At 52.1% G+C, this 16,670-nt stretch overlaps 1 protein-coding gene across 3 annotated transcripts in view; it reads left to right on the top strand.

Annotated features, from left to right (window-relative positions):
• LOC116950383 (uncharacterized) overlaps window positions 1-16,670 on the top strand; it is a 96,921-nt gene that overhangs the window by 68,540 nt on the left and 11,711 nt on the right. For all 3 annotated transcript variants that reach the window (XM_032968074.2, XM_032968072.2, XM_032968073.2), the window contains 3 exons: window positions 357-1,530; window positions 11,111-11,198; window positions 13,107-14,132. In XM_032968074.2, the coding sequence (XP_032823965.2) occupies window positions 357-1,530; window positions 11,111-11,198; window positions 13,107-14,132 (2,288 nt within the window). The remainder of the gene's footprint in view (window positions 1-356; window positions 1,531-11,110; window positions 11,199-13,106; window positions 14,133-16,670) is intronic.

Here is a 16,670-nt window from a genome sequence, read left to right as displayed (position 1 = left end):
AATATTATCACGCGCTATGAAGACGGGACATTGTGCCCATCGGAGTGTATGGGGGAAGGACAACAAACGAAACACAGCAAGCAGTGGTAAAGAAATTATAAATGAGTTTGTCAATCTAGATAATGTAATAGTGCGTTCCAGATGGCTGCAGAAGTGCATCTGAAAGTGCGCAACGCGGTGACTGTCATAAGCCGCCGACGTCGCTGCTGTGAAGATGACCAGAGTTTGCACGATGATGATTTATGCTCCACGGCAAGATCGGCAAAGGTGTCGTGATTCACTCGCGGCACATGATCTTGTGCGCGCATGACGAGCGCCGCGTTTTTTAGACATGCAACTCCGTTTTCCGCCCACAGATGTCTTGCGTGAGCCTGCTCTGGGCATGGGGCCTGTGTATGGTGCTGGTCAGCCTGGCGCCCGCTGCGTGGCCTGGCCTCGGCACTCAAGCGCTCCATCCGGACGCTCCCACCTCGCCTGGCCCTCGGCCGCCTGGCGCCCGCCCATGCCTGGCGCCAGTCTGCCCACGGTGGAAAACGACGACGACGACGATGATGACACCGCCGAAGCGCTCGCCGGGGCTCGCCACGTTGGACTTCCCCGGCTGGAGCGTGAACGCCGCCGAGCAGCGCCCTGGCGGCGCAGTGGACGCCGGAGCCACGGGGCGTCTCCTCGGATCCAAAGGTGCTGTGGCGGCGGCGGTGGTGGCAGAAAGCGGCGCCGCTAACCGGATGGCGTTCCCCACCGGCCCAGGTCACAGCAACGCTGTGCACCGGTGGCCAGCAGCGCGATGGACGGTGGCACCGGCGGTGGCGGCGGTGTTGTTACGTGGGTCGGGCAGCGAGAGTGTGAACGGGCGGCGGACGCGGTCGGTCGCTCTGCCGGTGTTGCCGCAGGCATGGCGGGATTCTCCGGGTGCCATCATTTCCAAAGTGCCATCGACGGTGACAGCAACCGCAGCGGCGATAGCGCCGCACCGGACGACAATCGCACGGCGGTGGCCGGAGCAGCGGCAGCGGCGTCGTCGTCGCCGACTGACTCGGCGGGGGACCTCGGCCGACCGGTCCAAACCTCGGCCGCCCCGGAAGGCCCCGACGGAGGCCCCAGAATACTTGGGAGCCGGCGGTGGCTGGAGGGGCGGCATCGGCGAAGCCGAAACGACGACGTACAACGGCACGGTGGAGTGGGGCCCCACGGCTGCGGACGAGGACTTGTCTTCGCTCGAGGAAGCGGAGGATTTGCTGAGCCCGGTCGGCGGGATGGCGGCGGCGGCGGCGGCGTCTGCGCCGGCGGCGACGGCGACGACGACGACGGAGACTGGGGACAGACGTGGGGGCGACGATGGCAGGAAGGTGAACGAGCACGGCGAGAGCGAGGAGGAGGCGGGGACGAGAGGAGACGGCGATGGCGATGGCAGACGGGGAGAAGAGACGACGTCACCGGTGCGGATCCGCACGCCGGCGAACGTGGACTGGGGGCGGGGCAAGGACATTGCCGTGGACCGGACGCCTGGCGGAGCGGCACGCTCCAGCGGTGAGAGCACCACGTCCACAGAGTAACCGTGATGGGTCGGTGACGATCGGTCGAGTAAAAAAAAGCATTCGGATCCAGGAAGGGGGCGAGGGGGCGGGCTGGGGGCCGTTGCCCAAGACTAACGTTTTGGGCAATGATCCCTTTTCTTTTTCTCATGTAGCTTTTGTAAATGTCGTGGGTTTACTCTCCAATGGACAACCGGTGTGCTGAACTCGTAACTAATTGGCATGTTTGGTTGACGTGACAAACCTTACTAATTGGTTGTGTCGGGTGGTGGCAGGTTAAATGACGCATTTATTTTGACGCGATCTCACCCAACAACCTCCATTACAAATTTTCCTTTGTCATAGTGCACGTCAATAATGGCAGTGTTGTTGACGAATGTGTGTCGGAGTCTTTTTTGTGCGCTCTTATGGTTATTAGGCTTTTGCTAGTGTGGCACCCAAGCTATGGAACGCCTTGCCACTTGAAATCCGGCAATCAGAGTAGGTAGATATATTTCAGTCTGCTTTGGCCTTCCCTCTTTAGTTTGGTCGGTTGCCCCTAGTTCTGTTTTGGTTTCCTGCTTTTCATGCATTGCGCATTGGGATCCTAGGATGGCATGCGCAATTATACACTTGAATGATTATTCTAAACGAGTTCGGCGAAGGCTCAGATCCGATCACCAGATTCTCAATCGAGAAGCTCCCAAGCTCGGCGCAGCGCCCTCCGAGCCACTCCCAGTCGCCACGATCTCTCTACGCTCCTATTCCCGTCCGCTATGCACGGCCGTGCGCTGCCGCCGGCCTCGATGGCACCCGTCGCATATTCCCGAGACCCGCAGCGATCCACACGCTGTTCTCGTTGGCAAAGCGACGCCGCCAAACCTCACCATCTCGCAACCACTTTTTTTGGGGGGGGGGGAAATTGTGAACGACATTTATATATTCATTTGGGAAGGGGGGGGGGGGTGGCGGGGGTTGCAAAACGTAAACGCTTATTTTTCGCGACGAACATTTCAGCATTTTCAAGCGAGTGTAATTATTTCTACCTCAATCACCCTCACCACCCCCGCCCGCTCCCTATCCCCCCCGCTCTCATCCACTCTCTGCTGTCATTTGCGCGCGGCTCTCGCGTCAACTTCCAAACGACCCAGAAGCACCGCCGCTTAATAGTTGCGCCCGTTTCCCACTCCTCGATCAACAAATCTGCCGAGCTGTTATTAATAAGTCATTGAACAATCGTGAGCGTATGTGGCGAGCTTTTATTGCTCATTAATAATGCATTCCCGGAGCTCCGAGTCCCCCCCCACCCCATCAAGGTGAGATATTAATCCTCAGAATGCATCTCGACAACACCGTTGGCTGTGCATATGTATGCATTCATGTAGAACGTCACCCACGTGGCCGCGCGTAGCCAATCGTGCTATCGGAGGGTGCGGTGCCGCAGCGCGCTTCATCATCCGCTTCCTTTTCATTCGTTCGTTCATTCACGGGGATGGCGGCGTTTGCCAGAGGCCCTGCGTCACGGCCTCACCGAGCACCGGCAACGCTTCCCACATGGGGGGGGAGGGGGAGATTTGCTCATGGCAGAGGGCGATGCTTTTGTTGCGCACGCGACACCACTGGAGCCGTGCGCAAGCAGAGTAAATGACCCCACTCTGTACGTCCATGGAGGGGGGGGGGGGGGGGACGCGTTTCTGAAAGTTGCGGCGACGAATTTCGAAACGACGTATTACATCGAGGCGATTTATGGGGCAGTAGTGGGTGGTGGAGGGAGGACCGGCTGAGAGGCGATGGATAACGAGAAAGGACGGATGACGACGCCATCAGTGACGTGAGCATATGTGGGTTGAGGCGACAGCAAATCGGGGTTTACGGCGTTTATAATCGAGTGATGACGTATTTGTGAAACGACGTACACTGCAATCGTTCAGCTATGGGATGTTTGGGCAAATACCACACCAGTTATATCGTGTGTGGTTTTATATATTTATTCTTATCTCTGGGAGGAAACTGCAGAAGCCGGAGGAAACTCATGTTGAACAGGGGGAGAAACATGTAAATTCCATGCAGAAATGGCACTCGGACCAGGGATCAAACCACAGTCCTTCTTGCTGACACCTGCAAATCAAACAAAATTCACCGACGCGCCACGTTGTAACTCATCCGCGGAGAGCGCACCGATCACGGGCATTGTGAACTGTGATCATAACGGAGAGCGCACCGATCACGGGCATTGTGAACTGTGATCATAACGGAGAGCGCACCGATCACGGGCATTGTGAACTGTGATCATAACGGAGAGCGCACCGATCACGGGCATTGTGAACTGTGATCATAACGGAGGGCGCACATGTGAAGGTTACTTGGTTTGTAACGCAGACGATGGTCCCGTTTAGTAGCCAAGTTACCTGGCTATTTTACATAGAGACCCATAGAGATACCATAGAGTGTGAGTGTTGAGTGTGTTTGTTACGTGGACGATGGTCCCGTTGAGTATCCAGTTGCCCCGCTGTTCTACGTGGGAGATCTGTCTATGGTAGTGCTGCATGAGCACAGCAGAAGGTGTAGTGGTGAGGAAAACGAAACGACCCCCCAAAAAACCCCACCAACAGTGCCTAGAACGAGTAACAGGGTCCTTGAAGGAACAGTGCACGGCTAACGTAAGCACCCTGGTGTTGGTGCAAGCCATGACATCCGAAGGTGGCCCTTATGGTGGTGGCAGTGGAGGCGGTAGTGGAGGTGGTTGCGGTGGAGGCTGTATGGGGGTGGTGACGGTGGTGCCGGTGGTTGCGGTGGTGGTGATGGAGCCGGTGTTTGTGGTGGTGGAGCCGGTGGTTGCAGGGGTGGCGGTGGTTGGCAGTTGCGGTGGTTGTGGTGGAGCCAGCGGTTGCGGTGGTGGTGGTTGCGGTGGTGGCGGTGGTTGCGGTGGTTATGGAGCCAGTGGTTGCGGTGGTGGAGCCGGTGGTTGCGGGGGTGGCAGTGGTTGTGGTGGAGCCGGTGGTTGCGGTGGTGGAGCCGGTGGTTGCGGTGGTAGTGATTGTGGTTGTGGTGGTGGAGGCGGTGGTGACGGTGGAGGTGGTGGTGGCAGTGGAGGCGGTGGTTGCGGTGGTTGCGGTGGTGGTGGCGGTAGTGGCGATGGAGGTGGTCGTGGTGATGGAGCCGGTGGTTGTGGTGGTGGTGGTGGTGGAGCCGGTGGTTGCGGTGGTGGCGATGGAGGCAGTGGTGGTGATGGAGGCGGTGGAGGCAATGATGGCAGCGGAGGTACCGGTGGTATAACAAGACGCGTCTGCAGAGAGCACAGAATTTTTTTTATTATTGTCAGTGGTAGAACTGCGTGCGCCGTAGGCGTCTGTTGACCGAGTAAAGCGGAAAGGAAGGAATAACGCAAATGATAGATCCGTGAGCCACGCCAACATCATCACCACCCCCACCCCCCTTTGCGATGTCCTTTAAATGGTAATCGTTGCTCCAGATGTTGCCCGACTCACACTGTTGTGAGTGTAGGCACGCAGCAAAAACTAAGAAAACCAACCTTGTATTATACGCATTCATATATATTTAGTCTACGCATTTTAATGAAGTACTCGCAATAACGCTGCAAAGGTGGGCTTCTCTAAACGAAGGCAAATGTCCTTAAGTGCTGGTAGAGTGCTGTCAGGGTGTCGGCAGGGTTGCTGTCATTGTCATTGCTGTTGTCTCATCGGAGTTGTCGCTGATGCCGCCGCCGCCGCCAGAATTCGGCAGCGCAGCATCGGGGGGCAGCGAGCCTCGTGGCACCCGGCCGGGCCGGCTCGGAAGACAAGCGAGCCGATCACGGGTCACCTAATGGGCCACCGAACGGGTCACCTAACAGGTCACTAACGGTTCACCTAACATGTCACTTAACGGGTCACCTAACGGGTCACCTAACGGCTCACCTAATGAGTGACCTAATGGGTCACCTAACGGCTCACCTAATGAGTCACCTAATGAGCCACCTAGCTGCTCACCTAATGAGTCACCTAATGGATTACCAAATGGGTCACCTCACGGGTAACCTAATGGATCACCTAATGTCACCTAATGGATCACCTAATCGGTCACCTAATGGGTCACCTAGCGGGTCACCTAATGGATAACCTAATGGGTCATGTAACGGATCAATAGCATCTCCCTCTGCTCGAGTGAGCATTCGGTCGACGCTCATCTTCGGGAGAGATGCTGAGCCAGTGATGGAAATTCAACATTACCATGGCATGCGTCAGTTGCTCCACAGGTCGGCCTTGACAAACCGATGAGCCGTTGAGATTCAAGGTTGCTCACAATTCGGTTTGACAATTAAATAGGAATTCTTTTTTTTTACGTTGTAATGAACGTCGCGGTCCCTAGTATCAAGTGAACGCATTTCTTACGACATATACAAGGTTAAAAACGCGACTCTTACATCTAGGAAGTTGTATTCACCCACTCGCGCACTGACCCATCCATCACATACACAGCCATTCACTCACCTAATCACTCATCCACCCGTCTCCTCACCAACCCACCCACCCACCCACTCACTTTTTTACACAACCACTCACTGACCCACTCACTCACCGACTCACCTACGTACTCACCCACTTACACACCCATCCACTCACCCAATTACCCATCCACTCACTCAACCACCCAGCATTCATCTACCACTCACTCGTACACCTAGCCCTATTGGCAATCAAGTCGACACCACTCCTAGCTGGAGTTGCTTGTTTATCCTAAGTCGTTGTTATTGGATCAACTGTTATGAGCCATCTTTTGTCCGACCCAGATCCCATAACTGCTCCGAAGGTACCAGCTTCTTGACATGTAAAACCCCTAGGCGTGTGGGATGTGAGGAGTCACGCTGCAGTAGATTGCAAAGTAAAGGAAGATGTCACTTAAGTAGTTTCATGCAGCTGAGCAAATTTTTCCTCTCTCCTGGTGGCCTCACAATACGCCGCTGCTGTTCATTTGTTTTAAACAAACTGTTCAGTGACGCTACTGCGTCTTAACAATAGACTGGTGTCTAATGGGGTCTCTAGACAATAGACTGATAGACCAGTGTCTGATGGCATCTTTAGACAATGCACTGACGGACCAGTGTCTGATGGCGTCTTTAGACAATAGACTGACAGACCAGTGTCTGATGGGGTGTCTAGACAATAGACTGATGGACCAGTGCCTGATGGGGTCTATAGACAATAGACTAACAGACCAGTGTTTGATGGGGTCTTTAGACAATAGACTGATAGACCTGTGTCTGATGGGGTGTCTAGACAATAGACTGACGGACCAGTGCCTGATGGGGTCTTTAGACAATAGACCAGTGTCTGATAGGGTCTATAGACAATAGACTGACAGACCAGTGTTTAATAGGGTCTTTAGACAATAGACCAGTGTCGGATAGGGTCTATAGACAATAGACTGACAGACCAGTGTGTAATGGCGTCTTTAGACAATAGACCCACAGACCAGTGTTTGATGGTGTCTCTAGACAATATACTGACGGACCAGTGTCTGATGGGGTATTTAGACAATAGACTGACAGACCAGTGTCTGATGGGGTCTTTAGACAATAGACTGACAGACCAGTGTGTGATGGGGTGTCTAGACAATAGACTGATGGACCAGTGCCTGATGGGGTCTTTAGACAATAGACCAGTGTCTAATAGGGTCTATAGACAATAGACCGATGGACCAGTGCCTGATGGGGTCTATAGACACTAGCCTGACAGACCAGTGTTTGATGGGGTCTTTAGACAATAGACTGACAGACCGTATCTGATGGGGTGTCTAGACAATAGACTGATAGACCAGTGTCTGATGGGGTCTTTAGACAATAGACTGACAGACCAGTGTCTGATGCGGTGTCTAGACAATAGACTGATAGACCAGTGTCTGATGGTGTCTTTAGACAATAGACCAGTGTCTGATAGGGTCTATAGACAATAGACTGACAGACCAGTGTCTAATGGCGTTTTAGACAATAGACTCACAGACCAGTGTCTGATGGGGTCTCTAGACAACAGAGTGACGGACCAGTGTATGATGAGGTCTTTAGACAATAGACTGACAGACCAGTGTCTGATGGGGTGTTTAGACAATAGACTGACAGACCAGTGTCTGATGGGGTGTCTAGACAATAGACTGACAGACCAGTGTCTGATGGGGTCAATAGACAATAGATTGACAGACCAGTGTCTGATGGGGTCTTTAGACAATCGACTGATAGACCAGTGTCTGATGGGGTCTTTAGATAATAGACTGATAGACGAGTGTCTGATGGGGTCTTTAGACAATAGACTGATAAACCAGTGTCTGATGGGGAATTTATACAAGAAACTGATAGACCAATGTCTGATAGGGTCTTTAGACAATAGACTGATAGACCTGTGTCTGATGTGGTCTCTAGACAATAGACTGACAGACTAGTGTCTCATTGGGTCTATAGACAATAGATTGACAGACCAGTGTCTGATGGGGTCAATAGACAATAGACTGACAGACCAGTGTCTAATGGCGTCTTTAGACAATAGACTCACAGACCAGTGTCTGATGGGGTCTCTAGACAATATACCAGTGTCTCATAGGGTCTATAGACAATAGACTGACAGACCAGTGTCTGATGGTGTCTTTAGACAATAGACTGACAGACCAGTGTCTGATGGGGTCTCTGGACAATAGACTGACAGACCAGTGTTTTTTTTATAGGGATCTCTGGACAATAGACTGACAAACAATAGACCAGTGTCTGATGGGGTGTCTAGACAATAGACTGATGGACCAGTATCTGATGGGGTTTTTAGACAATAGACTGACAGCCCAGTGTCTGATGGGGTGTCTAGACAATAGACTGATAGACCAGTGTCTGATGGGGTGTCTAGACAATGGACTGATAGACCAGTGTCTGATGTGGTCTTTAGACAATAAACAGACAGACCAGTATCTGAATGGGTGTCTAGACAATAGACTGATAGACCAGTGTCTGATGGGGTCTTTAGACAATAGACTGACAGACCAGTCTCTGATAGGGTCTTTAGACAATAAACAGACAGACCAGTGTCTGATGCGGTGTCTAGACGATGTACAAGCCAGTTTAATCGTTACTTTGAGATGTATTTGGTTATTAGTCACAGTAAAAATAATAATTGGATATGATGAAAAAAAATAACCTCGGCAACTTTGGCAGATGCTGCGCAATCATTTTCTATCATTAAGACCACAGGGTCTCAAAAGAGGCTCACTCCCGCATTGTGTCGGTGATGAGATGTTAGCTACTTCCCATTGTATGCAGGAGGTCGTGGGTTCGATCCTGAGGTGAAAGGCAGCTGGTCAGTGAGTCACCACCAACATTTGCCCAAGCTCTGTTGTCCTCTATTTAGGCCATTAGATGGAAATACAGAAAAAGAGTATTGAATCAATCCGTGTGCATATTTGAGCGTTGCACCCTCAAAAATGCCATGCGTCCCATGAAAAATAATCTTGCCACTTACCGAGGCCTACGTGAATATATAAATCAATGCCACTGCTCTTAACATTCCTTCAGTTGTCACACCATCCAGCCAGAGCTGTTGCCTTAAATAATGAAAGATAGAGCGTGCCCTGTCACAGGCACTTGTAGTTTGTACGAGTGACTCAGTCTATAAGATGATGATCATTGCGCAAATGTCATCATGCCACATTGACACCACTTTCATAATAACTGAGCGTGTGCTTAACTACGATAAATAGTGTGCACAAACTGTTCTGCTTACAATTTCTTTCAAATAAAAGCAAACCGCGCTGTTGTAAATAATATATATACCTCCAGCATGCAACTCCCTCTGCAATTTTACCCCCTTGCCGACCCCTGCCCATGGATGGACAACCGTGCGAGACGCAAAGCTCCATAGCTCATCGGGATCTTCCGGATTAAATGCACGCACAATACACTATTTAGACTAAATGAAAAAAAAATGCATCACCAGGTAAGGCCCACTGAGCTATTATATGGCTTTGTTTCAGAAGTAACCTGGCCACAAATGATAGCTCAACAAAGTGGTGTATCATCATGTGGAAATTTATAGTTGTCAAATACTCTAAATGCATGTTTCTAAACGTGGAGGGAAAAACGGGAGGACTCGGAGAAAAATCCACATGACCACGGGGAGAACGTACAAGCACCAAATATACAGGCGTCAGGGTAGGAATCGAACCCACGACTACCTGTATAAAAAGCGAGGTAATAGTGCGCTCTGACAATGTGCAAACGCAACCCTGATTGGCTTCACAGATTTAGCACAATCGGGAGTAGCTGGGTAATTTGGTAAAAAAGCTACATTATGGTATAATGAGACGTGTAAAATGTATACAATGTATGGCAGAGTTCGGCTGCAGTACATAATCCACTTCAAAAGAAACAATTTTATCACAGTCTGTGCTTGCTTTCAAAGTCAGGCCCCAGACTATCCAATCAACCAGCAAAATAAATGAGCAGACAATATATCTCCTTCATTTAGCTGTCCCTCCACGTAACAAATGCATACATTTTTATACTTCCCGTCAACCACAAAGTTATCTGAGAGTGTACAATGTCGGAGTACTGTGTCTCATCAGCAGTCAAGTGTGCTTGAGCCAATGCTGGTGAGCTGAAAACATGTTATATCCAAAGATCCCTTATTTAACGTAAAGGTCCACGTTGCAATGCAAATACCTAAAACAACAATATAAATTGCGTCATACCTTGTGGTTGTAGCTATGCCTTCTCTGTATTCTCTATCCATGGTTCTGAATGGCCGAGTGCGTTCGCTGTCCATGGTTCTGAATGGCAGAATCAGAAGATATATTTATACTGGAGAAATCTGATGAGCTAAGAAGCTCTTTTTCACAGATGTCCAGTATTTCGATTTAAAGCTTTCGTGACTGCAAGGATTCATCTTCTTTGGTTCTGTCTGGAGGACAGCGCTGTCCTCCAGACAGTCTCGTCCCTTCACCTGATGAAGGCCGCTTGTGTTCTGGCCGAAACGTCGTGAGAATATTATTGTGTTATTATATTTTATCAATTTATTATTTTATTCTCATTCTACGTGACTTTACCGAAAGAACCAAAGAAGAAGATGTCCAGTAGTTTCACAGATGACCGTATGTGTTCCTGTCCATGGATCTGAATGGCTTTGTGTGTTCGCTGTCCATGGTGCTGAACGGCCGTGTGTGTTCCATGTTCTTGGTGCTTAACGCCCATGTGTGTTCGCTGTCCATGGCACTGAATTGTCTGTGTGTTCGCTGTCCATGGTGCTGAACGGCCGGTTGTGTTCCTTGTCCATGGTGCTGGATGACCGTGTATGTTCCCTATTCATGGTGCTGAATGGGTGTGTGGATTTCATTTCCATGGTGCTGAATGGCCGTGTGGGTTTCCTGTCCATGGTGCTGAATATCTCTGTGTATTCGCTGTCCATGGGGCTGAACGGCCATGTGTGTTCGCTGTCCATGGTTCTGAATTGTCTGTGTGTGTGTGCTGTCCATGGTGCCAAATGAACGTGTATGTTCCCTGTCCATGGTGCTGAATGGCCGTGTGTTCCCTGTCCATGGTGCTGAATGGCTGTGTGTGTTCCCTCTAGGTCTCACTGCGCGCCAGGTCACCACCATCGTCAGCATTTGCTCCATCAGCTTCGTGGTCATTGCTGCTGCTGTTGTCCTGCGAACCAGGTGATGATGGTTACGATGATGATTAGCGGAGTGACGATACATAAGTGAATAAATTAATGTTAATTCTTCAGCTCACGGTACACGCATCGATTATTATGTCTAACAGTCGATGTTTTTTTATATTCACTGTTAGATTAGCATGCATCACAAGAGGCGCTACAATTCACCACTGTAAAAAATATATTATTGAATCGAATCGTGACACTAAATCTTTATAATTCATTGATTTGTCATGGGGTGAATGGTTACACACCTTTACTAATGAATCATTACACCCTTAATGATGATGTAGTATTTCTGCGTGTTTTAAATTTCAAACACGACTGTTGCTAGCTTATCGATTACGTAAAAATGGGACAATTTTCCTGTGGGAAACAATACAAAGTTTGATACTAATGTATCACATACATACAGCATTATAATAAAAAGTTATCAAAGGCCAAGCTTATTTATAATTACACTTTATTAATGTTGGTTGTAAAATCCTCCTTTATGTCATAGGGGAACGCGTTCCAATCATTGGCTGTATGATTGGCTGTGCAATCATTGGCTGTAGAGTATTTTCCTCTATCATAAATTACATTATTATTTGATATTATTTGTTTTAATACCTCAATGTGGTATTAAACCTAATGTATATGCATATCCTCTTTAGGAGTGTGCACGTCTGAAAGTGAACTCTTTTGCAGGCGCTGCATTGACAGCTCGTGGTTGTGAATAGCGCCGCGATGCTGTTGGTGGTGATGACATTGATGACGTTGACATTGATGATTATAATCATGACGAGAGTAAGAACAACGATGGTGGTGGCAATTGTGAAGAATATGATGATAGTGGTGGGTGATGGGGGGGGGGGCGGAGAGAAAAACACTGCTTGCCTTTCAAGGTTTCACCAATTTGCTGAAAAAACTAATAAATGTGCATATTTGCCCACGTGACAATTCGATTTGATTGGCGCTGTCGGGTTGTGCGGGGTGATACGTAAATCATCTATACATAATACCTGCACGACCAAACTCAACAAACGAATTATGAGTCGTAATATTGGTCGTGGAAGCTTAGTTATAACATTATATTGCTGTTGTTGATATTGTTATGGATGATGATGATGATGAATCATATTTTAACAAAAAATCAAACATATTTATCACCTTGTAGCTGCCAATATAATGCTATTATAACAATGATACCTATTTCAAAAACTGCTACAGGGCAAACGTCCCTTATTCAGCGGACGTTTTACCCGGAAATCTGCTTTAGGAAACTTTTTCATGAGTTTTGTAATAAACAGCACCGCGTGGTACCCGAGGACAGGTGCTGAACGATGATCTGGTCGCGATGTTTATCTGCTAGACTCACGGGGACTTATTTCCCCAACGCTCGCTGGCACTCTGTGAAACCAGTCGTCTTCTTTAAAACGATTGAACACTACGAAAGAAAGTGTAACCACTGATATCTTCTCCATCGCGTGTCCACTCTCTCAATCATCATCATCATCACGCCACCGTCTCCACCACCTCCTTGTCCCTCTCTCCTTTTTTCATCCCTGCCAACGCTCTCCTCCACCACCCACAATGGCACCCTCTCCATAAACCTCCGTATTCCTCTCTCCACCAACCTCCCGTGGCTCATCTCTCCATAATCTTCGCACCACCTCATCGCATCACCCCACCTCCTCTTGCCCGCACATTCACCGCTCCGTTCACTTCTCTTTCTATCCCACCCCGACTGTGGTCCCTGACCTCTCAACCAATGCCCCGATTCCCTTCACCCTCTCAACCTCTCAACCTCTCACCCGTCACCCCCTCCTCTCATCCTGCCCTGCACCGTCGGACATGTGGGTTTTGTTCGCCCGCCCGCCCGCCTGCCTGTCCGGCCTGCCCCCCTGCCCGCTCGCCATCACCGCAGCTGGGTGCGCTCTCGCAACCGCCGCAACGTCCTGCAGCGAGACGGGGGCAGCGGCATCGAGGAGACCTGCGCTACCGTCTCGCCGTTCCACGCTTGCAAGGCCGCGGCGTCGGCCGCGGCGGCGGCGTCGGCCGCGGCGGCGGCGGCGGCTTCGGCGGCTTCGGCGGCCGCCTCGTCGGTGACGGCGTCGGCGTCGTCGCGCGTCGGGACGTACGCCCCCTACGCCGAGCCACCCTCGCCGGAGCCGGCGCGTCCGCCCTCCTCCTGCTCGTCCGCGCCGGGCCAGCCACAGATGCTGCAGCTCCTGGCCCAGCGTGCCCACCACCAGCTGCAGGGCCAGCCGCAACACCACCCCGCGGCGCATCACCACCACCACCACCACCCGCTGTCCCACCACCAGGCGCACCACCACGCTGCGTCGCACCACCACCACCAGCAGCAGCAGCAGCAGCACCAACATCTGCACGTGCTTCATCAAAAGCAGCAGCAGCAGCAGCAGCACGAGATGATGTTGCCGCCGTCCGTTTCGGCCGCGATGCCGGCGGTGATGCGCGGGGCGGCCCCGGCGGCAGCGGCAGCGGCGTCGGCGTCGGCGGCGGCGGCGGCGGCGACGGCTCCGCAGTACGCGCCGTCCGTCTCCACGGTGACGGCGGTAATCTGCGAGCGCCCGCGGGAGAGGCCGGCCGAGGGGCAGACGATGCAGGCGCCACAGACGCTGGCGCAGATCGTGCCGGCCGTCGCCACCGCCGCCGCAGCGTCGATCGTCCCGGGCCTCCCGCTCGGGCCGCGCCTCTCGCTGTCATCGCTGCCGGGCCTCGTGCCAGCCGGGAACGCCGCTCACGATCCGAAAGTGCAGCAGCAGCAGCAGCAGCATCAGCATCTGTTGCAACAGCAGCAGCTGCAACAGCAGCAGCAGCAGCTGCAGCAGCAACAGCAGCAACAGCAGCAGCAGCTGCAGCAGCAGCAACAGCAGCAGCAACAGCCGCTGATACCAACAATCTACAAAGTTCCATACGGCAGCAACAGGTAGGTGACCTAGGTGTTCGCATGCCAATAGGTCATAGGTCAGCGACTGAGTGGTGGGGGTTGGCGGGTCATGCGCAGACGGAGCGATGACGACGGCGGTGATGGCGGTGATGGTGTTGATGTGTGAGATGTCCGACTGCAAGGCATTGATGAGGCGGTGCCAGGTAGAGGGCAGTACAGAAAGTATGGTTTTATTTATTTTATTCTTTATTTCTTCTGGCAGGCGTTGTCTGTCAGAGGAGTTTCGAGGGGTTTTTTTTCTTCCTCTGGGTGCTCTGGTTTCCCTGCTGTGTGCAAATCATTCTCACAGAAAAGCAATTTGGCCCAGCGAGTTAAGCAAGGGGCCCTGCTTAGAACGAGACGTGAGACTCGTCCAGGCTTTGGCGGGGGGCAGGTGGGGTGGGGGGGGGGAGCGTTCAGTAAAACCAAACGGCATTGCCTACGCACAATGCGTTGTGTGTCCGCCGGCGAAGCTTTGTTCCACCGGTGATGAATGAACGCCCTCGCCGGAAGGCTACAGGGGAATGGACGTGGTCGTTGAACCTTTTTTTCCCGTTTGAAGAAGGCTGCACAACGACGATCCGCGCACCTCGTCATGCTGCGGCGTTTTAGCGTTGCAGGCGACCGCGACTCCTTCCCGCTCTGGGGCAGGATGGCTCTGCGAGCTTTGTAAACGTTCCGTCCAAACACTTGAGACCCCCGTGTACGTGCAACCGGGAGGACGAGGTTGTGATAGGTGGGGGACTGGGGGCTGGGGGCAGGAGACTGGGGGCAGGGGACTGGGGGCAGGGGACTGGGGGCAGGGGACTGGGGGCAGGGGACTGGGGGTATGGGACTGGGGGCAGGGGGCAGGGGACTGGGGCAGGGGACTGGGGGCAGGGGCAGGGGACTGGGGGTAGGGGACTGGGGGCAGGGGCAGGGGACTGGGGGTAGGGGACTGGGGACTGGGGGCAGGGGACTGGGGGCAGGGGACTGGGGGCAGGGGACTGGGGGCAGGGACTGGGGGCAGGGGACTGGGGGCAGGGGGTAGGGGACTGGGGCAGGGGACTGGGGGTAGGGGACTGGGGACTGGGGGTAGGGGACTGGGGACTGGGGGCAGGGGACTGGGGCCAGGGGACTGGGGACTGGGGGCAGGGGACTGGGGCCAGGGGACTGGGGACTGGGGTAGGGGACAGGGGGCAGGGGACTGGGGGTAGGGGACTGGGGGCAGGGGACTGGGGTAGGGGACTGGGGGTAGGGGACTGGGGGCAGGGGACTGGGGAAGGGGTACAGGCAGTTACTGGAGCTTGCAGTAATCACTGTTATAATGTAAAATAATGTACAATGCTTTTGTCAATTCACTGCTGGCTGAAGGCTTCCCCAAAGTTACGGGTTGACCATCAGTGCGGGTTGAGTGAAGCTTGGGGTGGGGGTGTTCGGGATTGGTTCGGGATTGGTTCAGATATCACTCCGCCACTCACGTCAGCTGTGACCGGGAATCGTGCTCATGTTGTCACGTGCTCAGAAGGAGGGAAATTTGCCTTAACGTCGCTTATTATAGATATATTCCTTCTAAGGCCACAATGTTGTCGCTTAACGTGTTTGAGTTTTACACTTTGCCGGGCTTATCTCACGATGCGCTAACCACCGTGCCGCTAACCGCCGTGCCGCTAACCGAGCAGTGCCCCTAAGCGCTGCCCATTAGAATTTTCACGTTCTTTTTTAAATTGATTTAATGAATAAAAATATTATTATTATGAATGTTTCTTGGCCCAAATCCAGGACGCAAACATCCTTGTACAATTTTTTTTAATTGAATAAATAAAAGCCTTTTAGACGCACGTGCATTGCACGGCTGACGTCACGGCGGCGAGATGTTAACTCCCTCGCCTAGTGTGCAGGAGGCCGTGGGTTCGATCCCGACCCTGACGCCTGCTGCTGTATATTTGAAGTTTGCGTGTCTCTTTCACCGTGGTCACGTGGATTTTTTTTTTCTCCTGGTCCTCCACGTTTCGAATCAACGTGCGGTCAGATTGTTTGGCTGGTGCGAATTTCCACACGGTGACCAGCCATTTCGCTGAGCTGCGGGGCTGCTTCTGAAAAAAAAGAGCTGGTAAAATAAAAATAAAAAATAGTTTTATAGTTTAGTCTCACGTGCCCGCTGTGAAAACAGACACTGCTACTCCATGCAGCACCAGCAGCAATCAGCAGCAGCAGCATCATCTAGATTATCGTCTATCCTCTCTCTCCCTCTCCTCGTCTCTCCTGAACCCTCTGCTCCCGTCTCTCCGTTCCTTCTCCGGCCCCTTCCTCCTCCTCTCATTCTCCATTCTTTCGCTTCTTCCCTCTCCCGTTCCATGCTCTTCTTCCCGCACGTTACATTCCGCGGTCTCCACTCCCCTTAACCACACGAGTATGGGGAAAAAAATGTTTAACGCGATGCAGTGAATTGATTTAACGAGACGTGAATCCGTCAGCTGTATGGGGCCAAAATAATTCGGTTAACAAGCCTGATTCTGCTGTATGAGACTTTAAAAAAGTAGAAACCGGTCCAGAGTT

This window comes from Petromyzon marinus, chromosome 39 (assembly GCF_048934315.1).
Source record: "Petromyzon marinus isolate PM22_M1 ecotype Great Lakes invasive population chromosome 39, UKy_Petmar_22M1.pri1.0, whole genome shotgun sequence".
NCBI classification, from domain to species: Eukaryota; Metazoa; Chordata; class Hyperoartia; order Petromyzontiformes; family Petromyzontidae; genus Petromyzon; species Petromyzon marinus.
Note: the sequence above shows the minus strand (reverse complement) of the source record. Positions and strands in the feature narration are given on the sequence as shown.